Source organism: Podarcis melisellensis (assembly GCF_964234715.1).
Source record: "Podarcis melisellensis genome assembly, chromosome: 12".
Taxonomy (NCBI): domain Eukaryota; kingdom Metazoa; phylum Chordata; class Lepidosauria; order Squamata; family Lacertidae; genus Podarcis; species Podarcis melisellensis.
Genome location: NC_138544.1, coordinates 40,125,485 through 40,147,895, shown reverse-complemented (window position 1 = coordinate 40,147,895; position 22,411 = coordinate 40,125,485). Strand labels below are relative to the sequence as shown.

General features: G+C 41.3%; 1 protein-coding gene and 1 long non-coding RNA gene across 3 annotated transcripts; one reads left to right on the top strand and one right to left on the bottom strand.

Moving 5' to 3' along the window:
* The first annotated feature begins 1,427 nt into the window (after positions 1 to 1,427).
* MASTL (microtubule associated serine/threonine kinase like) lies at positions 1,428 to 21,884 on the top strand. Of its 2 annotated transcripts, XM_081931607.1 has the most exons (13): positions 1,428 to 1,639; positions 3,039 to 3,176; positions 3,622 to 3,761; positions 4,385 to 4,473; positions 6,189 to 6,295; positions 6,853 to 6,997; positions 8,666 to 8,838; positions 10,146 to 11,348; positions 14,099 to 14,234; positions 15,100 to 15,114; positions 18,323 to 18,436; positions 18,522 to 18,623; positions 19,412 to 21,884. In XM_081931607.1, the coding sequence occupies exons 1-13, from the start codon at positions 1,433 to 1,435 to the stop codon at positions 19,567 to 19,569; spliced, it is 2,727 nt and encodes a 908-aa protein (XP_081787733.1). In that variant the 5' UTR covers positions 1,428 to 1,432; the 3' UTR covers positions 19,570 to 21,884. The 2 variants fall into 2 exon arrangements, with proteins under 2 accessions (XP_081787733.1, XP_081787734.1); XM_081931608.1 differs by lacking the exon at positions 15,100 to 15,114 and having other exon boundaries at positions 1,429 to 1,639.
* Positions 15,121 to 18,400, bottom strand: LOC309353423. The gene is made up of 3 exons (XR_014161835.1): positions 18,267 to 18,400; positions 17,089 to 17,286; positions 15,121 to 17,049 (listed from the first exon to the last, which is right to left on the bottom strand). It is a non-coding gene; the product is annotated as an uncharacterized lncRNA (long non-coding RNA).
* Positions 21,885 to 22,411: the final 527 nt, after the last annotated feature.

The window sequence follows — 22,411 nt, the reverse complement described above, 5'->3', positions numbered from 1 at the left end:
CATGGGTCACTTACCCACAGCCTAGCCTACCTCACAGGGTTGTTGTGAGGATAAAATGGGGAGGCATGGTGGGTTATAAACGAATGAATAAATAAATATGAAGAGCCTGCCGGATCAGGCCAGAGGCCCATCTAGTCCAGGTCCAGCACCCTGTTCTCACCGTGGCCCAGCCCTATGTGGAGGCTGGGGACTGAACCTGGGGCCTGTATACAAGGTGTATACAAGCTATATACAAGATCTTAACATTGAGCTACAGCCCTTCTCCCAAAACCACATTTGGCCTTGAACTCAGTAGCAATTTATAAATGCTAATATTTATATAGACAGATTATATACAAAATGACACACACAACTACATCTGCTTTATTCAGTGCATTTTTCTAAAAAAATGTTTAGGGGTACTCTCATTTTGACTCAAGAAAATCATTTTATAGTCCAAATCGGAGAAAATAAATGCAGGAAATGGACAAAAGTACAAAGATTCACAAAATGTTTAGCAGTATGCATACCCCTAGAAAAAAAGCACTGGCTTTATTCATTTGAGTTGTCACAAAATCTATTTTTTACATTTTATTGACATTTAACCCTACTCTTTACACTTTGTTAAAACGTATACAATCACGTAAAAGTTTCCAATAACCCCCACTCCAGGTTCCTTGACCTTTAATAGGTGCATGACATACAGCTATTGAACTGGTGATGCTTCATCCATTCCAATGATGATATTAGACACCAATATCCTTCTAATTTCTGCCTTTCGCACACCCTTAAAGATAAAGGACTCCTGGACAATTCTATTCCCCGCCCCACCTCCACCCCATTGCTTTGTTTAGCATGCAGCCTGATGAAGAGTTCAGGAAAACTTGAAAGCTTGCATGATATGATTGTGGTTGTTGGTTCTCTCCGGACAGAGAGATGAGGTGATGATTATTTTACTATTTATATGCCCCAGCCACTCCAGCAAAATATAAAAAACACCGTAAAACATCAAGCATTAAAAACACCCCTTCCTTCAGATGTCCTCTAAAAGCCATATACTGTAGTTGTTTATCTGTTTGACATCTGATGAAACGAGCACGCCCTGTCTCTTGAATATCAGACCAGCAGCCCCGCCCTGTGGTGTTGAAAAGCGACAATATCCTTCGCTTTTCGAAGTCCAACGGGAGGGCGAGAGCTGCCGATGCTCAGCCGGAAGTGTTTGTCGAAAACCTCTTAATTCGAGTCTACCTCTACGACTTGGCCGGGTGTCCGGCGTGCGGACCGTTTCCTCCCCTTTTTTTTTCCAGTTGACGTCTGGCGTCATACGTACGCACGCTGGGGGCGGAGCTTAGCTTTGAATTTGTCGCGGGGCGAAGCTGGGGCTGGGGCCGCGCCGGGTGGGGGGACGGGAGAGGAAGAGAGCGGGCGGAGGAGGAGGAGGAGGGAGGCGAGGATGGGGTCGGTGGAGCCGGCGGCGGCGGCGCCTCCCCAGGACAGCAGCCTGCGTGAGGAGACGGCGCCCGGCTCGTCCCGGGCGAGGTGCGGTGCGGCGCCCCAGCCGCCTTCCATCGAGGACTTCGCCATCGTCAAGCCCATCAGCCGAGGCGCCTTCGGGAAGGTCTACCTGGGCCGCAAAGCGGGGAAGCTGTACGCTGTCAAGGTGAGCGGCCTCCGCGCTGCAGTGCCCACCGGCCTCCTTATGTTCTTATTATTATTACTATTATTATGAGGGCCGGATTTAGGTTTGATGAGGCTCTAAGCTACTGAAGGTAATGGGGCCCTTTCTATGTCCAGCTGTCCTTTGTCAACAACAAATTGTCGCTGTTTTTTGTGTTGAATATATGCTATACAGTGGTACCTCGATGTGTATCTGAAGAAGTGTGCATGCACACGAAAGCTCATACCAAGAACTAACTTAGTTGGTCTTTAAGGTGCTACTGGAAAGATTTTTTTTGTTTTGACTATGGCAGACCAACACGGCTATCTATCTATAAGTGGTATCTCGGGTTACATACGCTTCAGGTTACAGATTCTGCTAACCCAGAAATAGTACCTCGGGTTAAGAAGTTTGCTTCAGGATGAGAACAGAAATCGTGCTCCGGCAGCACGGCGGCAGCAGGAAGCCACATTAGCTAAAGTGGTGCTTCAGGTTAAGAACAGTTTCAGGTTAAGAACAGACCTTCAGAACTAATTAAGTACTTAACCCGAGGTACCACTGTATAGTAATTTATGGACCTAATAGGTATCTAAAGCCATTTGCACATAACAAATAGGACCCTACACAACACAAAAAATTGTTGCTGTATGTAGGTTTTATTTTATTTGTTTTTTTATCTTATATTTTGGAAATGTACATCCAGGTTTTTTCCTTAAATTTTTTTTGGGCCCCCAAGAGAGTGGGGCCCTAAGCTATAGCTTGTTTAGCTTATACCTAAACCCAGCTCTTCTTCTTCTTCTTCTTCTTCTTCTTCTTCTTCTTCTTCTTCTTCTTCTTCTTCTATATTTTTCATCTGTTTGCCATCCAACTGGTGCCTTCCCGCCTCCTCGAGGGTGGAGACCAGAGACAGAGACTTTTCTGTGGTGGCTCCTAGCCAAGGAGGCCCCGCCTACAGGTGTCACATGCTGTCAGTTATGCTCCAGGCCTCCTTCCCCTCTCCCCACAACTATTTCCACAAGCTATTAATAACAGCAAATATACACTTTCTTTCACTTTAGCTAGACACTCATTGGGCTTCAATTGGCTGTTACTGTTTCGGAATGCATTCTTAACTAGCTCCACTCAGAAGGCCTGTTGAATTCAGTAGGGCTTATTCTCAGGTAAGTGATTTGAGACTAGCCCCTAGGTTTCAGATTTGCTGTATTAGCTTGTATGCCTTTATTTTACCAGTTATCAGTAATAGCATTTTCAGTTATTTCTTACTACTTGGTTTGATATGCTGGAAACGTAAGTATCTGTTGAAAGTGTGACATATTGGATAGATGAAAACATTTTAAAAAGCAAACAAACAATGATTTCCTCCCTCTTCTGTTTATCAACCTATTCATGTATTGCTTTACAGGTAGTAAAAAAAGCTGACCTGATCAATAAGAATATGGTCCATCAGGTGCAGGCAGAGAGAGATGCCCTGGCTCTCAGTAAAAGTCCTTTCATTGTGCACTTATACTACTCACTTCAGTCTGCCAACAATGTCTACTTGGTGAGTAAACTGCTTACAGTGCCTTAAGGCAGCTTCCAAAATATGCTCCCCACCCAGTTTTAGAGAAGTCTGTCTTCTTTGAAAGGTAGCATTTAAAAACATTTCAAATTTGTTTTTTGTCTTCTGTTCTCTTCTTGACCAACTTTGACCTTTTTTCAGGATAGTCAACTTGGAAAAGAAACAAGCTGTAGAGACCCCAAGTATATCTCTGTATTAAGGCACCATTGATTTGGCACTTTTAAAAATCCCCATAATTTAATTTCCTTTTCTGCCTATATCATGACTTCTGACATGGCCTCTCTAGAAACTGGCATGCATTCTAGAAAACAGTAATATAAGGAAATCAGGAACTTCACCCACACTCCAAGCATAGAATTATAATAGATGTTACCCCTAATCCAAGAGCACAATGAATGTCTTTTATAGTAACATTTTTCACTGGCAGGTAATGGAGTATCTCATTGGTGGAGATGTTAAATCTCTTCTTCACATATACGGCTATTTTGATGAAGAAATGGCAGTGAAGTATATTTCTGAAGTAGCACTGGCTCTTGATTACCTTCACAGGCATGGGATAATCCACAGGTAAAATTGGTTTTTGATGCCTTTCTTGCTGCATTTCATTCACTTTTACTTGAGACCAGGGAGACTGCGGGTGTTTAAACAAGGCAGAATTGAATTCCCCTCTTATGTTACTTTTAATGTCAGTCTAGCTGTTGCCTTTGCAGTTCAACACAGTTCCTCAAGGAATCAAATCTGTCACTTAGCTTGTTCTCCTAATGGTATTTTGTTTTCCAGTAAGTGATATTAACATAAATGCAAAACCTCATCCAAGGAAGAAAAAATCCTATGCACCTGTTGAGGTGTCTTGCTGGAGTTTACACTACCACCTCCTTATTGTTTTTATTTTTTTGTTATTTATTGCATTTATATCATACTTAATGGCAAAAAATAACCCTACTAACATAGGACAAATATTCCCTCCTCTTTTGAAGCACAGGGATTTGTGTCCTTTACATGCAAACTTATTAGACTTATTTCTTATGAAAGCTACTTGGTGCATAGACCTGCTGACCTAGCATGGATGAATGTTCCTTTGATAGCTTTTTGTGGGAAGTGGGGAGTGACCTCTGAAAACAGTGCCCCATGTTACAATAAGCCACCTGCATCTGTGCTGCAATGTTTCTTCATTTTCTTTATACCTGCAGAGACCTGAAGCCAGACAATATGCTGATATCTAATGAGGGTCACATTAAGTTGACAGACTTTGGTCTCTCCAGAGTTACTCTGAATAGAGGTGAGACATGTATACACCGCAGCCCATCTCATGCGTACACATGTGTATATGTGTGTGTATCTAAGAGATGATTGGAATTCTCCCAGATATATATTGATGCTTAGCATTAGTTTAGATGTACCAAGATTCATTGTTAACAAGTCTGTCTCATCACCTGTAGGTGACCAGACAGAGACATTTTTTTTCAGTTGGAGAAGTTCATTTTTTTCCCTCCAGGTTGCTTGTGACAACTGCTTCAATCCTATAAACCGGCCTTTCCCAAACCTGAGGCCCTCCATATGTTTTGGACTGCAGATTCCATCATCATTGATCATTGGTCATGCTGGTTGGGACTGATGGGAATGATAATCCAAAATGCCAGGATGAGGAAAGCTGCTATAAACACTCACTAGCAAGTAGGATTCCTTGAATAGCAGGACTTGCTTCCTCGTAAACAAGCATAGGATTGTGCCGTAAGTTAAATGCTGGCACATGTGAAAGTCAAATAGTTTTTCAGGCTGGTGACTCTTACGGAAATATTTGCAAGGTGTAATGTAAGCATTTTTGTGCTTCTTCAGTCTGATTCACATATATTTTTCATCTTCAGTAGCAATCCTGACCTTCCTTAGGTATATGCTTCTGTGTAGATCAAAAGAAGCAATTTCTTCAAGTTATTTTCCAAGAGCCACAGTGTGGGAACTGCTGCCAGCTATATGCAAAACAAGCCTCTTTAACATGCCTATATTTCTTTCTTATTTAACTGAACATTTGGAGAAGCTTGGAACTCTCCACATTGCCAAAAAACCAACATTATGAGGAGCTGCTTTTCGTTTTACTATGCTCAAGCTTATGGAATTTAATAAAGTAATATTTTGGCTTGCAGTGACTTCTACTGGTAAGTGCAAGTATAAATAGCTAAACAATGTACTAAGATTTATACCATTTGATCAGATAATCCCCAGTGCATCTTACACAGATTATAACAATTCAGTACAGCACAATTAATTCCCTCAGGTGATGGGACATCCAAGGGAGATGTTGGGGATGGAGGAAAGACTTGGATGTAGCGCTGGTTCAAATATAACACTAAGTCAGACCATGGCTTAGCACAAATGCACAAGTCTGAGGGTTCCTAGAGAGGAAATTGTGTGACCACTGTGCTCCTCCCCAGGACCTCTTGCTGATGTACCCCATAAGCTTAAGCCATGGTTTGGCTCAGTGTGCTATCTGAATCTGGGCTTGTGGTTTGTCTCCTCCAGCAGCTAGTGCAGGATTAAGCCCTGTCCTCCCTGCATCAGGGGGTGGATGGGAAATTGGCCTCGAAGCCCAAATCAGCCCCCCTGGTGGCCAGAATTTCCCCACCTCTGCTGTAAACCTAAGCCTCTGTTGCAGCTTATGGTTTATCTGGAGCGAGACAAACCATGAGCTAAATGATGCCTTGGCTCGCAGCAGCTCAGTAGCAAGATGACTGAGGGAAGAGTGTTGTAGCTGCAGCATTTTCTCTCCAGGAACCACATATTCACACTAAACCATTGTTTGGCTTAGTGTTATGTACAAACCAGCTCATGATGTTAAATCATTTTCCCAACCTGGTGCTCCTATCACCATTTCTACTGTTCATATGGGGCCTATAGCCAAGTCTAAAGTTAGAGTTAAATGCGCTTCACTGCAGTCTAAAAATACTTGTTTAAAACCAAATTATAAAGTAGGTCCTAATACTCTTACTCTTTCTTCAGAACTAAATATGATGGATATTCTCACTACACCATCCATGTCTAAACCTATGCAAGACTATTCACGCACTCCTGGACAAGTGTTGTCTCTCATCAGTTCCTTGGGTTTTGTAAGTAGACAAAATAATTTCCTGTTTCCCAGATGATTAGAACATAGGCAGCTGGCTTATACTTTTGGTCCATAAAGCCCAGTATTGTCTGCACTGACTGGCAGTTTCAGACAGAATGGTAGGAATTGATCCTGGGACTTCCTGCATGGAAAGCATGTTTCTCAGCCTGTGAGCACAACTCTTTTCCTGGTTCTAGTAAATTTCCTGAGAAAGTTCTCAATCTTTAAAAGTATTAGATAGTCCCTGAATTTCAGCTGACGCTTCCTTCTCCCTGTAAAGCAGGGATGGGGAGTCTATGGTCCTCCATATGTTGTGGACCCCAACTCCCATCAACCTCAGCTAACATGGCCAATAGCCAGGGATGATGAGAGTTCTTGTCCAGCAACATCTGGAGGCTACAACCTCCTTGTTCCTGGCATAAAGCATGTTACAAGAACCTTTTGGTGCAAAGATCCAGTTACATCAAGTGTGTATAGGATATGAAATAATAAAATGTTATGGACTGTCTTGTACCTGGTTGTTTGTGTATCTGTTGAACAAGCGTCTCATTTTGACAGTATACCCCAGTGGCAGGGACAGTGCATGCACCTAGTCCAAGCCCTCTTTGTGGAAATACATCTCAGCTTTCTCAACGATTTGTTTCCCCGCTATCTGTGAACCACAAAGACTACAGTTCTGTGTCAAACAAGCTACTGAAAGCATGTAAGTATAAAAGAGTTTCCTATCTTCATGTGTCTAAATACTTTCTTGTGAATGCCCTTGCCATCAGAGATGTGGCAGGTGGTGGTTGGGGGAAGGGCCTTCTTGGTGGTGGTGACCCATTTTTGGAACATAGGCCATGGAACATATTGTGGTCTCCTTCCAGCTCCAGGTTCTTTTAACTTTTAATTTATTCATTATCATTTATGCTGCTTTTTGTGCAGCTTTGAGATTTGTGTGTGGTGGTTCTTTGTAGGTGCTTATTATTAGTACAGGCAACTCCCAATTTATGTAGGGGTTATGTGCATTTAAGTGAAATTGTGTATACCTGTATTTGAAACACCATTGAGAAAGCCTGCAAACACCCCATTCTGCCTCTACCCTGCCCCGTTCTGCCCCCTGTGGCGTTTGCCTCCTAGGATGGGTCATAAGGAAAGGGTTAAAATAGGTGTGATGTGATTGGCCAGTGAGAATGCAAGGGGGGAATAAAAGTTAGAGTGGGAGGTTTTGAAAGTCAGTTGAGGTTTGGGAGTTGATAGATGAGGTTTAGGAGTTGAAGAAGGAAGAGGGAGGTTTAGGTGTGGGTTGGTAGAGTTGTATTGTGAGAGAGTGAGAGGAATTGGTAGGTGGAGTCAGATAGATAGTTGGAATAATCAGTTTGGAGTTGTTAGGAACTCAGAATAAGAAACTGACAAGAGAAAAATTAACTGAAACCATAAGCTTGTTCCTGCATTTAAAAATAAACTTGATTATTTGTTTATGTTAACAACTGACTGGACTCCGTGTGTCCCCGTGAGATACAGGGTGGTGGCAGCGGAAAAAGCAATCGCAGTGGCGGCACAGGGTCAATAGACGGTCAAATGTCCGGGGACCCTGTGTGGTCGCCACACCCCCTTTTGTGACACTTCCGGGTTCAGTGTGGTGTGCACGCATGTGGTCATGCACATATTGGACATGCCTAAAATGGTCACTGCCTGTATACTGTATTTCTGTATTGTAAGCTGCCCAGAAAGGTTTCTGCTGGCTGACCCCAAAGAAATTCAGATATACAGAACTAGGGTTCACACTGTTTTATTGAAATAATCTTTAAACTTTTGAGATTTGGGGCCTGTCTTAGCCTGAGCCTTCAACAGAGAAACCAAATTGCTGTGATGTGAATGCAGTTTTATTCTCCAGGATAGAAGGGTGGGCATTCTAGCTGCCTTGACTGCCTTGTTTTCTTTTCTCTTTCATATTATTTATTGAGATGGTTTCTTTCCTCCAGATAAGTGGCTAATCTTAGTGCCAGTGTAATGTAGCAACCAAGTGTAGCAGCCACATTCACCGGGCAGAACTCCATATTGCACACGAATCCCATTTCCCCCTTTTTGTCTTTTGACTGCATTTATATTACTGATTTTTATAGCTTGATTGTATTTTATAATAATTGAAAGAAGAACTTGCTTCATTGCCACTTGCATAATGTACTTCTATTGTATTATTCATATTGAATGTCACAGTAAGAATAATTATCAAGAATTCTGGAATTGTGAGCAGGGGCGGGCTGTAAGGCAGGCAAGCTGATAGTTACATACTTTTTCTAGTCTTCCCTCACTGTTGAGCTGATTTGCCATGAAACTGGCTACAATGCTTTTTGTGTCTTCATAAAAACATGAATTGCTATTTCTGAAGGTTTAGATTCTTCGGCTATAACACCAGGAATGCCTGTGAGGAGTCTGACCCCAACTCTGCATCAGTGCAGGAAAAGGTTTGGGACCTCCAGCGCCAGTAGCCATTCCCGCACCCAATTATCCAGCATGGAGTCAGAGTGCTGCAGTAGCCCCAGGTGGGAAAAAGACGTGCAGGTCAGGACAACTTCTTTTCTTTCTGATGGTTTCTTTTTTTTCTTCCTCTAACTTTCCTCTAAATAAATCATTCAGAATCTACTCTGTGAGGAGGGCATTGTACCACATTCCAAAGCCTAAAAAAGTTAACCTCCCAGAAGGGCAGTCCTTAAACCTTCTATCTTCTTGGGCTTTTCAGTACAGGTACAAGCAGATATAGTAATCCTAGGGCCCACATAACCTCCTCCTGTTCTTCTTTCAAACATGCTGCTGTGCAAAGAAACACAAGCTCCAAACTAGGTCCAGGCAGAGGGCCTTCTCGGTAGTGGCACCCGCCCTGTGGAACGCCCTCCCACCAGATGTCAAAGAGAACAATAACTACCAAACTTTTAGAAGACATCTAAAGGCAGCCCTGTTTAGGGATGCTTTTAATGTTTAATAAGTTATTTAGTGTTTTGTTGGAAGCCACCCAGAGTGGCTGGGGAAACCCAGCCAGATGGGCGGGGTATAAATAATAATAATAATAATAATAATAATAATAATAATAATAATAATATTATTATTATTATTATTATTATTATTATTTAGGTCTCTTGGAGCAACAAATCAAGTTCTGCTTTCACATAGGGTCTAAATAGAAAGATTATGGTGCTTCTGTAAGAATGAAGAAACCTTAGATCTGCCCTTGATTTTACGATGCATTGGAGATTTGGAGTAAGGGGAAAAGGAGTATCGCCAGAACAGGCACCTAGGACTTCTTTGCTGTACGATTACACAGCTCTTTTTTTAAGTGTAATGTACGTGAAGCAGAGTGTATTGTTCATAAAGTGTTTTATTCCACCTGTTAAGTGTTCAGTATGGTGGATATGATTTTGGCTGGGAAAATGCAAACTAGAAACCACCATGATTAAGGACTGCCCCTTTCTATACAAATCTTCTTGGGCACTCAGGTCTGTATTGAGGGCCCAGTTCTATTCTCTCTTCTGCCCCCTTCCACCCCAGAAGCTATCTGAAGTATCTGAAGTATGATGTATCACAAAGCAAAGCCTTCTCAGTCTTGGTGCCTAGATTTTCAAGCAAGCAGCCAAGACCAAACCCTTTCTGCAAGCACTTGAATTGGAGGGCAACAGTTTTGTGTTGCTGTTGTATTCCTTTTAATTGTGTATGGTTTTTGTTTTAATCTACTGCAAATTTAATATACAGTATGTTGTTAAGCTGCCCTGGGACAGGGGGTCTCGACTAAAAGGAGGATTGGGAATAGTATAATTTTGTATAATTTATTAATTCATTTAAGCGTTTTCATACATTTGGAAGTACTTGATTTTCAGGAAGCAGAAGATATACTCTCATCTGCCCCAGGCAAAGAGAATGTACCAGAGAAGGCCAAGGATACAAATTTTCTGCTTGTCAGTGATGCTAAAGGCTTAAAGCAGAAAACACTGGAGTCTGCCATCTCCCCTATTAGTAGCAATGACTCTGGGAACAGGCGCAAAGGACGGATTGGACATTTTGACTCATGTGATATTTCTATAAGGACTAGCGCTATTAAAGACCTTGGCCGAAAATGTCTTTCAGAATATAAAGAATGGGAAGAAAAGGGCTGTACAGAACAACCTGCTCTGACTAAAAAGGTTGCAAAATCTAGTTATCACTTGTCCCTTTTGGGAGATAAGGAGACAATGTTGGAGATGCGAGGTGTCAAAAGATCTTTTGACTCAATTGACACCAGCCCTTCACAAGAACGGATCCTTGCCAAAAAAAGCAATTCAGAATACAAACGGGGCTGTAAAATTCCAGAGAAACAAAGCACAGGTTTAACAACTGAAATCTGTTCTTTAAAACTTGATGGACACCTGCAAGAGACCTGTACAAATGAAGCTCAAGCAAAAGACTGCTGTTGCACTGAACAAAACAGGGGTTGCAAACCAGCCAATCCTCTAATAGCAAAGAATCTCATGCACGATCTAGATGCAGATTGTGAAAAAAATGAGAAAAAGGAACACATGAATTCCAGTTTCTTATCCATTGATGATGAAAAGCCTTTAGCAAGCATGAGTGTAGACTCGGATCTGTCCCTTCGAGAAGTATCTACTGCAGAGAGTCACTTGGAAAAGCGCCTTTCCGATTTTGATGGAAGCATTAAAGATCTCACCTTTGAGGAGCTGAAAACAGAGAACATGTCAACAACATCACCTTATTGCCCAGATGCCTTGCCAAGAAGTGAAGAAGTACATGCTGTCCAGGAGAGCAAACCATTGTATCATGAGCAGGATAGAAACCTGAAAGGTGTCACTGAAATGCACACTGACAATAGCTGCTCTTCATCTGTGGAGATGAAGGCACTGAAACTCTTAAAGAAAAATGTGGTTGCTTTTCGGAGTTACAACAGTCAGATCAGTGTGTCTAATACATCAGAGCCTTCGAGAATTAGCTGGATGACTGTAGAAGGAATGGATATCTCTGCTTGCAGTGGCTCTTATCCCATGACTGTTACACCTGCACAAAAGGGAGCACCTTACAACGTATTTCAGGTAGGTACTAAACAGGCTTATTGAACATTGTGCAGTATCAAAGGGCCACTTGATACAAGTCAAATGCCCTTATTGAAGGGACAGAGTTAGAGCTGCCTTTTCAGTTACCGTATTTTTCGCTCTATAAGATACTTTTTTCCTCCAAAAAAGTAAGGGGAAATGTGTGTGCGTCTTATGAAGTGAATGCTGGCTGCGCAGCTATCGCTGAAGCCAGCAGAGCAAGAGGGAGAGCTGCACAGCTCTCCCTCTTGCTCTGCTGGCTTCAGCAGAGCAGCGCAGCGCCTCATCAGCGAAGCAGGAGGAGGAAAGGAAGGGGCTCCGTAAGGGCTCCCTTCCTTTCCTTCTCCTCCTCCCGCTTCACTGAAGAGTGTCGCTTCGTCTCGCCTGCCTCCTCCACTTCCCCCAGCAGGGACAACGCTGCTACGTGGCCAGCAGATCCAGCTTCCCCAAAGGGGCGGACGGACCGCAGGCTCCTTAGCCTGATCCTCCCTCCTCCTTCCTCTTCCAACAACATTTGATTCATAATGGTGTATTTGAACATAATACTTGATTATAAGGCAAATAACCAAAGTGATTTAGAAAAAATTAACTCCCCCCCAGTACTTTGCAATATGAAAATATTGAGAAAAATGGATACATCACTGGTGATATTTCTTGGCAGAAGGAACAGGCTCTAGCCGTTCCACATCTAACTCATTCCTACACAGATTTAGAAGTTTTGAGTACCTTGTATGTACTTTGGTGAAAATGTGTATGACCACACCATGGGGAATTTACTGCCAGTCAATGGGCGCCACCTATGTGTTGAAATAGGTTTTGTGTATTACAGTATAATTTCCCGCACAGGGAAGTCATTCTGTGTGAAATGGTTGTAGGCTTTGTGGGAGGTTCTGAAGGAAGCAGTTAACTTGAAGAAGAGGGTACACATTTCTTCTTTTCATTTGGTGATAGTTTAGTTGAATGTAGATTCCATTCACACAAATGACAAATCAGTGGGTGCAACTAAGCAAAGTCCTCTTCTTACGTATGAACACATGATGAGGCTTTCCGATCTTAAATGGGCTAACTCAGCTTTATACAGTGGCACCTCGGGTTACAGACGCTTCAGGTTACAGACTCCACTAACCCAGAAATAGTACCTCGGGTTAAGAACTTTGCTTCAGAATGAGAACAGAAATTGCGTGGCTGCGGCGGGAGGCCCCATTAGCTAAAGTGGTACCTCAGGTTAAGAACAGTTTCAAGTTAAGAATGGACCTCCAGAACGAACTAAGTTCCTAACCCGAGGTACCACTGCATGCTAATGCACACAATGGCCAAACCCCCAGCCCTTTATGATGTACACGTATAGTGATCTTTCCACGGGAACATGAACTGTGGTCAATCAGAATTTATGTTTCAATATGCGGAGCCCAATGCACGTGCATCTATGCAGAGCTCCTTTTGGACTGGTGTCAGTTGTGCATTGGCTGTGGTAGTGGTACATGTCCACCATGCATATTAGTATCTAGAGGGTGGAATTAGTCCATTTATGCACGATCCCTTTCACATGCTTATACTGCTGTGAGTCCCGGAAGACCTGGTCACTGACTTGTAGGCCTTTTCCACCTGGTCTGGGAGGGCAGGGCCCTGACTTAACTCCAACTACAAAAGCTGAGGCTGCTGAACAGACTCTTGGGCTGGCGTGTTATTTGGAGATTTTTCTTGTTGGAGGTTTCTGTATCTTGATTTTAGATCTTGTGGTTTATGTGGAAATTATTCAGTTTGGTTGTGTGTTTTTGATGTTGTATTTATTGTTTATGACCACTTTTGTTATGTTGCAGTTACTTATTTCTTATATGTTGTAAGCCACCTTGAGCATAGTTTGAACTGTGGAAAGCCGGCATCCAAATACAATTACAAATCTGTTTTGTTGACAGATTTTGCTCTCTGTGGCTGTTGTGCATTTTCTTCAGTGCTGTTTTAGGAAGAGCATCTTGGTCAAATGGTGCAGTTTAGTCTTAGTGATGTTCATGCCTTAAAAATGAACACGTTTTACTTTCTGGATACATAAACAGTGCCTCCTATGTTTTTATGGATTAACTATAATTACTGCTAAAAGCTGCATATAAAACTGATCATAGAGGGCATTGTTGAAAAATACATCCCTGGAAGTCATTGGGTTAAGACTAATCAATAAGAGTTGCTGGTGGCCTCTTTGAAGAAGGGTGAGAAGTTCCCAAGAGTAGATCTTATGGGAGAGATGCAATTCCCAGGCACATCTTTCAGTCTTCATGAGTGCATCTCTTCTATAGATTTGACACATCCATAGCTTCGTTGGCCTTGAGTGATTGGTCTAGCTTCATAATGGATTCTAGAAATAAAGATTCAGAACCTCTCGTTCCTTTCACAATCACTGTTCATGTGTAGCAAGAGGCCTTGATAAGACAAATGTCATTTATTATTAAAAAAACATTTAAAACGGTCATATTCAGTGAAGGCATTTCTTAATGGAATGTGAGAAAGACTTGGCACAAAAGGAGGCAATTGGAAAACCTTTTTGCTTGAGAAGTCCTCATTAGGATGAGGTAGTAATGAGCACTTTGGATTCACATGAGTATTGAGAGGCTTAGATTCAGAGGGTCCATCATTGCTGGATGTTTTTTCGGCTCCACAGTTCAAGTAATTGAGCCTACAGCCAGTGTGAAAGTAGAAACTATAAGCTATAAGCTTGTTTGATACCTGTGTTTGATATATCTGTTCTTGGACATCAGACCCCTCAAGGAAACAGTGGTACACCATACAGGACCCCCAAGAGTGTCCGAAGAGGAGCTACTCCAGTAGAGAGAGAACGCATTTTAGGAACCCCTGACTACTTGGCACCCGAGCTTCTCTTAGCAAAGGCTCATGGTAAGCAAACTGCAGTATAATTTAATGTATCTGTTACACACATTTTCTCATTTTTGTAGTGAGATCTGGCTCACTGCAGTTGAGAGCACTTTGTTGTTAGACATTACTGGAATCTGTGTTTAACCTTAGAAGTTCCTAAGGGTTAAGGGTGTTTTCTTTTCCTTACTTAGTCTTTCATTGCACTATTATCCTAAAAGTTTCCTAAATTCAATTTTCTTTGCACAGGTGGGAAGGAAAGTGAAAGTTTTTGCTTTCAGTGTTTCATTAAATCACAATTATGGATGGTCTAAATTCCATTGCAGATGATTTTGAACTATGATTTATTCCCACTTTGGGGTGGAACAAAACAGGATCAAACCATGGGTTAATAGTTTGGTTTGTTCTCCTGGCTAGGTTTTTCTGGATTTGCACCAGTTCAGAATGACAGGAAGAAAAATGGTATGACCCAATGGGAGAGAAACAAGTGCATAAGAAAATATGGTTATCCTTAACTAGCTGTTTTTTGTATGTGCACTGTTAGCTTAAGCAGGTGCATTCATACATACAACCCTTGAGTTGCAACCTGGAGCAGTATAGTTTGCAAGTATTGCCATTTGATCCTGCAAAATTTATAAACCGTCCTCTAATCTCTGCTAGTATGTGATAAATAGACAATGTGGCAAAATATTCATTGTGCGTTTATATATTAAGTTAACCATTTTAAGGAAGCAAAGCTAGGATACTTGTCTTTAGAAAAATGCCATGTGTTGGTGAATTTGTAAAAAAGTTACTCATTAGAAAAACGTTAAAACTGAGTGCAATGTAATGAAGTTTTTAATATATATTTATCAAAATGTTTCCCTGGTATTTTTTCTTTTACACACAGGAGTTCAGGTCACTGGTAAGTTTTATTATAGCACTTAATAGAACAGTCAAAGCATAATTTGATCACACTGTTTAAGATGAAAGAAAGTGAGAGATCCGCATGACTTGGCATATAGTTGTATCTGCTTCTGCTGCTGCATCTTTTCCCTATTCCGTCAGGGAAAGGGGCGGGGTAGAAATAAATAACTATACAGCAGCGGCAACAAGAAGTAATAAAAACACCGTGGCATCTTAATGTCCAGCACATTTAATATGGCATAAGACCCATTCCATGGAAGATCTTGAATTCCATTGTTCTTCTTTCCAGGCCATACTGGCAATAAGTAAAACATTTCTTTGTCCTTCCTTCTTGCTTACAAATGCCGTGTTGTAATCCTAGTAGAGTGCTCGATTCTTTTGTTTTCTGAAGCCTGCTGTATAGAGATGTTGATGGTGGTGATATTTTAAAGAACAATTCTCATGTGGAGGGTGGAAACATACTAATTCCTTTTACCACTCTTAATTGCAGTTAGCAGGTCTGTCCTGCAAAGGTTAACATGCAGTAGCAATAGCACATAACTAATCATCTGAAAAATCTGTGGAATTAATGTTGTCTTCTCACGGGAGGAAACCAACATATCCAAGTTACAATCCTTCTTTTGAACATAGTTTCCCTATAATAGGACAATCTGGTTTCAGCAAAACACATACTAAACTAGAGCTGAGGTGGGCAAACTGGGTCCTGTGCTGTCTGCAGCTCCTTGTCTAGTCGTGGATACCAAGAGGGATCCATCTACACTGGCACTTAAGACTGGGGTAAAGAAGTTGGTGTAATCTGCACAGATCCATCAGGGGAGAATGACAGCTCGATGATATATTGAAGCAGAGTCTAAGGACAGAATTGACAGGAAGAAAAGTAATAATGCTGGGAGTTATGGACACAGTGTCATTTATAAATGGAGAAGTGTGGGAATTGTGTGCCATTGGACTTTTAACCATATAAGGTTGTCTTGTAGTGAAAATCAAGAAACTTGTCTTGAAAAATGTGGCCATTTTATCAAATATGAAAGTTTTCTCAACACTTCCTATAGGATGTGATCTTATTAGACTTTGACAGCTTTATGCATATTCCTACTCCCCCCCACAAAAAAATCCTCTCACATTATTAAATGCTACTTGCTTCACTGATTGCTGGATATATATTTATTAGAAATCAAGAGGTAAACTGAATTGTAGAAAGAGGCTTTAGGTAACTTGATACACCTAGTTTTTATTTCATATGAAAACTACCATATTGATTAAATGAATGGGCTGGTTTCTCATGTGTATGCTCCTGACTATCTGCCGTTGAGTATTCAAATACAGATATAACGTATGAACCAAACAATTTATTACCAGCTGGCTGAAACTTCTGCAATTACTGAAGTTGCTGAGGTCTGATGACTGGGGTCATTCAGTTCACCTGTCGTATTCATGCACACAAGCACATACTCTTGGGTGCTTTCACCGTTGTGTACTGAGAACCCATTGGACAGTGGGGGTGGGTGAAACAGCAGGAAAATGTGCCAGCATCTGCAGTGCAAGCAAGTTTTCAAAGCAAGTGCATCCTTCCTTCCTGACATGATGGGCTGTCTGGAGCTTTAGCTGTGCAGCAGCTGTAGGGTGCATGTTGCTTTTAATGGCTTGTGGTGTCTCAACAGCTTTGCCTGCTTGGTCTTTGACTGCACTTGATCAGTATTCAGTTTCAATAAGAGCATACCAATAGCCTGTTAAGATCAGGCCAGTGGCCCATCTAGTCCAACATCCTGTTCTCACAGGGGCCAACCAGATGCCAGTGGGAAACCAGGAAGCAGAACATGAGCACATGAACCCTCTCCCCTCAGGTAGTTTCCAGCAAGTGGGGGTTGGGTGTATTGCTGCCTCCAACTGTGGAGGGTAGAGCAAAGCCATCATGTCTAGTAGCCACCCATCTCTTAGATACCCAGTAGATACCCATGGGTCTAGTAGATACCCATCTCTTCCATGAACTTGTCTAATCCTCTTTTAAAGCCACCCAAGCTGGTGGCCATCACTGCCCTCCTGGGGGAGCTGAGTGAAGAAGTATTTTTTTACCTGTCCTAATTCTTCCAACCTTCTCCTTCACTGGATGTCCACAAGTTCTAGTGTTATGAAAAGGGGGTGGGGCTTTTTTCTGTCCACCTTCTCCATGCTAGGCGTAATTTTGTAAACCTTTTAAGTGGAAGTTAGCCATATGTTGTCCTATTAGCACTGCAGAGAGAACTTCCTGTTGAGTCCGAGCTTCTCTGGTGCCTATTTCTACACTAGATATTCACATAAAGGTTTACTGTACTTTTCAGTGTATATCACGCCCCCATGTATAAGACGCCCCCAATTTGGGGGGACTAAAAATTAAGAAAATGGGGAGAGATTGCCCAGAGTGGTTGAGCTTTTTGGGGAGAGGACTGCCCCTCCTAACATATGTCTCCTGGCTGGCAGAAGCAGCCAATTGCCCGCCCAATTGCCGCAGCGACAGCCAATCAACACCACCCCTTGCCGCAGCCATCAATGACACACTGCTGACAATCTCTGTCTCGCAGCATAAACCAATCCCACGTGTGTGTCCCATGTATAAGGCGCCCCCCTATTTTAAACATAAAAACATAATTTTAAGTAAAAAAAAGTAGTCTTATACACAGCAAAGTACAGTATTTTTATAATAATGACTTGTTCTCTGCAATCATTAATCAACTCAGAATTTATTTTGAATATGAGGCCCTAAATCGGTGGTGGCCAAACTTGTCCCTCCAGCTGTTTTGGAACTACAATTCCCATCACCCCTGACCACTGGTTCTGTTAGCTAGGGATGATGGGAGTTGTAGTCAAAAAACAGCTGGAGGGACAAGTTTGCCCACCAGTGCTCTAAATGATGTGCTTGGTTCCTTTTTAAAACCTTGGAAATGCAGACTTTTGAGTTTTTCTTTGCTTACGCAACTGGTCTTTGAAAGTCCCAGGGTGGTTTAGAATGGGAGGTGACTTGCTTTGCTCTGCCTTCCATCGTTTTAAGGAAACATTAACATATTGGGAATAGCAGAAGGGACAAGGGAAGGTGATTAGAAAACAATTTCTGCCTTGTATGCTGCTTTCATGAATAACAGGTGTTTGGGCGCTTGGTATCTTCCCAGGCAATACACCTTTACATAATACCTCTCATGGTGGTCAATTTATATCGACTTTCTTCACTTCAGGTCCTGCAGTAGACTGGTGGGCACTTGGAGTTTGCTTGTATGAGTTTTTAACTGGAATTCCACCATTCAATGACGAAACACCACAACAAGTATTCCAGAATATTCTGAAAAGGGGTAAATTACCTTACTTTCAAGCAAAATTAATTTCAAAGGTTGCTGGTCCAGCATAAGTACAGAGATGTTTTGTGTGTGTTTCTAGATATTCCGTGGCCTGAAGATGAAGAGAAATTGTCAGATGGTGCTCAGAATGCAATAGAAGTTCTTTTAACCATTGAGAGCAGTAAGCGAGCTGGACTCAAGGGTTAGTATATGTTACTTATGTCTTTAATGTTACCATTATGATTATTATTTTTTAGCAATTTAGAAACCTGCAGTTTGAGTACATATGTTATTGGAGGGAAGACTACCTGCTATAGCCATTTCTAGTCATTATGCATGAAGATGGTGAGCCCAACACTGTAGCTGCCAGGTTACAAAAATCACAACACAAGATGAAAATCCAGTGAAAGGCAAGAACCATTTTATTTATTCTTCCATGGAGCCCATAGCAGTGTATGTGGTTCTCGCCTCTCTTCTACCCTTGTAGCAATTCAAAATAGTAGGATAGGCTGAGATACAGCCATGGCTTGTTTAGTCAGCTTCATGGCTGAGCAGTGGTTTGAATCCCAGATTCCCTGAGCCAGCCTCACATTCTACCCACTACACCACACTGTCTTATTGATTCTGTTTATTCCTGCTAGTGTGAATCTGGTTTATCAAATCCACACATCGTGGAGTTGCTGTCTAGAGACTGCTTCATATTGTGTAGAGCATGCAAGTTCTGGGAACAAAGTGCTGGCTTAGGGCTACTTACTGTAGAAAGAGAACTTTGATGAATGCTTTGCAAAAACATTTCAAATCTATAAGGGCAGGAGTACGTTGGCAAACCCTTACTAAGACAGACGTTTAATTTCAGTCTCATGACTCTAAATACAGTCAGACAAATTTAAGAAAAAATACATTGCTGACATCCAGAACCAGACAAAGAAGCTGGAAAGTGCAAGGTGTTCATGCAAAGAAATCTAACCTTTGTTAAAAAATTTATTCCAGAGCTGAAACTTCACCCCCTCTTTCATGGTGTGGACTGGGATAATCTGCATAATCAGACCATGCCCTTCATACCACAGCCAAATGATGAAACAGATACTTCCTATTTTGAAGCTAGGAATAATGCTCAGCATCTAACAGTATCTGGATTCAGCTTGTAGTACGGGAAAATGGAATTATTTTCCAGAGAACGGCACATTTAAGAAGCTTCCTTAACCTAAGTTTTACTCTCTATTTTCTAACGCACCTAAGTTTTTTTAAAACCTGATTTGCTTTTAACTCTGCATATATATTTTTATATATTTCTTACAAGCTGTATTGAAACCATTCATTCCAAACAGCTTCCGAACTATATTTTTAGTCTACTTACAGCACCTTATGTAAGTCTTTAAGTATTACGTATTTAATGGTGGTATAACACAGTTGACACTGAACAAAATTTCAAACGTTGGGAGGAAGAGCTGCTTTGTTGTTGAATATACCTGGGAGGTTAACTGCATAGTGATTATTTTGGTGCCTCCAATTCAGCCACTTTACAGACTGAATTCAAAACTGTTTTCTGACTTTTCAAGCTGTGCTGTAGAGCAGCCTGAAGATGCTCCTATCCCATTGTGTTCCACATACTTTAGGTAATTTGTATACTGCCTGCCTTGATGCTTAAGCTGCCAATGTACTAAATTATCTCTAATGTCATTGTCAAGGTCTGTTTCTCCCACCCACCTTACCTATGAACATTGTTTAGGTCCTCACCAATGCCATCAATCAGCCTATTACCTATCTAGTCAACTGTCATTTTATTTTTAATGTTGTTACCTATCTTTAATTCAAAATATTATCATGTTCAAAATGAAACTATCATCTGAATTATCTAGCAGTCATTACAGAGGTTATCCCACCTGTATAATGCCAGTTTTCTACCTGTAGGCAATATGAGTAATTCAGCAATTAACACCTTCCGACATACTGCTGCCAGTAAATGCAATTAATAAATGATAAAGGTGTGAAGTTATTCATTGATCTTAACAGCCCAGAATAAATGATTACACAATATTTTCAGCAGGTGTACTGGTATTCTGTAAGATGTATGGAGCAATGCTTTGAAACAACTGAGCTGTCAGTGCAAATGAATAAAATGAGAACTGTGAGCTAGCTTGCTCTCAGAGCCTACCTACTTTGCAATTCCCAGTTAGTTTCCTCCTTCATATAATCAGTGGTGATGGTATCTTCAGGTATATTCAACCTTTTCAGGCCCAGGACCCACTTTTAACCCAGACATGTAAGCCCATTTCTTCATCTTTTACCATATATTTGCATGGTGACAGCGCTCCTGTTGTGACCCACCCTGGGGCAGGCCGTGACCCACTAGTTATTCTCAACCCACCAGTTGAACCCCCAATGGCTTATTAGAGAAAAGAGTCTCAAAACCTGACAATCTGCTGGAGTACTTACCTGTTCTGAAGACACACTACCTAGTTTGCATGCTGCTGTCACCCTCTACCCTTTGGGGAAGACTGAAAGTTTTGTTATTTCCACAACTGCTCTCCTACCTCCCCTTCCTTAAGCTGTGCCCTCACGTTCTGGTGAAAACCAACTGTGAAACAGCAGGAAGACTGTCCTTTTTAAGAAAGTGTATTTTCTGAAGCTGATCCCCTTCATCCTTGATGAGAATAAAACAACTTGGAACAATTAGGACAAGAGTATTCTTATTGTCATATTCCAACCCGGTCACTGTTTTGAGAACCTTGAAATCTTAAACTTCAAACAGGCCTATGTTACATTCATTCAATCACTCTTTCAGTTATAAAATGTCCTTTGATAATGCTCCTGTCATTCTTTATTAAATGTTATTTACAGTAGATTAAGATGAACTAACTTTTAAAACTTCAAAATCATGTTCTAGTAAACAAGGCAGAAATTCTAACTCCTGTAATTACATTATTTATATAGCATATAACAGGTATGAAGGTGCTTTTCTTCCAGACCTTGCCATCAGAGCAGATGCAACACTGCCCATGAGCTTTCTGTAATGCATCACTCGGAAGAGTTACACAGTGCAAAAAAATGTCACAGTCCAGAAATTACTTTAAAGTAGGTCAGTTGACTGCAGTAGGTTCATGAAGAAGTAAGCAGCTGTGGAGTTGCTGCTCTTTTCACAGGTCTAGAATACGTTTTTCTATTTTTTCAATACACAAACTGAAAAGCAGTCACTTTAGGTTGATTTTTATAACATCATATAACGAAATGTAATGTTAGTTAGTTGCTAGCTTTCTCGTTTGCTATAGAAAAGCCCCTTCTAGTTGTAGTCTGAGATGTTACTACTGAAATTATCAGGCTGTTATATTCAAATAGGTATCTAATCAAGTAGAAATCTAATAAAGTGACAATGCTAAAATTGTCTTGAAAGTGTTTAAAGGAAAGAGACTTGCACTTGTAAAGGGCCCAGGTATGAGAAAATGCCGCAGCAATTAGGTATGTATGTAAAAAATATTAAAACAATAGAAATATTGCCCTAAAGTTTTAAAAAAACAATGGCCCTAGGCTGTAAATGCAACAAAAGATTGGGTGCTAACTGCTGCTTTAGAATACTCGCATGTGCATGTGTGCACACACAGTGGTCTAAGCTGACAGTGCTGATTAGCCATGGGAGCAGGAAGGGGCTAACTGGCTTGAGTCGAGGGGCAAAATTACACTGACACCAGCTGAATCTGTGCCAGGACTGTCACTACTACTAACAGAAGATGGAAAGACTGAACGCTTGTCCCAATTTTTTAAAAAATCCTCCACACAGAAACATGGTAGGGAAAAGCTCTCTTTTTTTATTTAAAATAATGTGGAATTTCTGGTATGGAGGAACATTCAATCATACAAGCCTCACCTGCTGTATTTGGTAATAGTCACAGGTTTATAACCCTAGTGAGAAAATAGAGGCCCTTTTACCAGATCTAGCCTGCACACGTAGCACAGCTTAGTCACCTTTAAGGTGTACTGGATGCAGGATTTTCC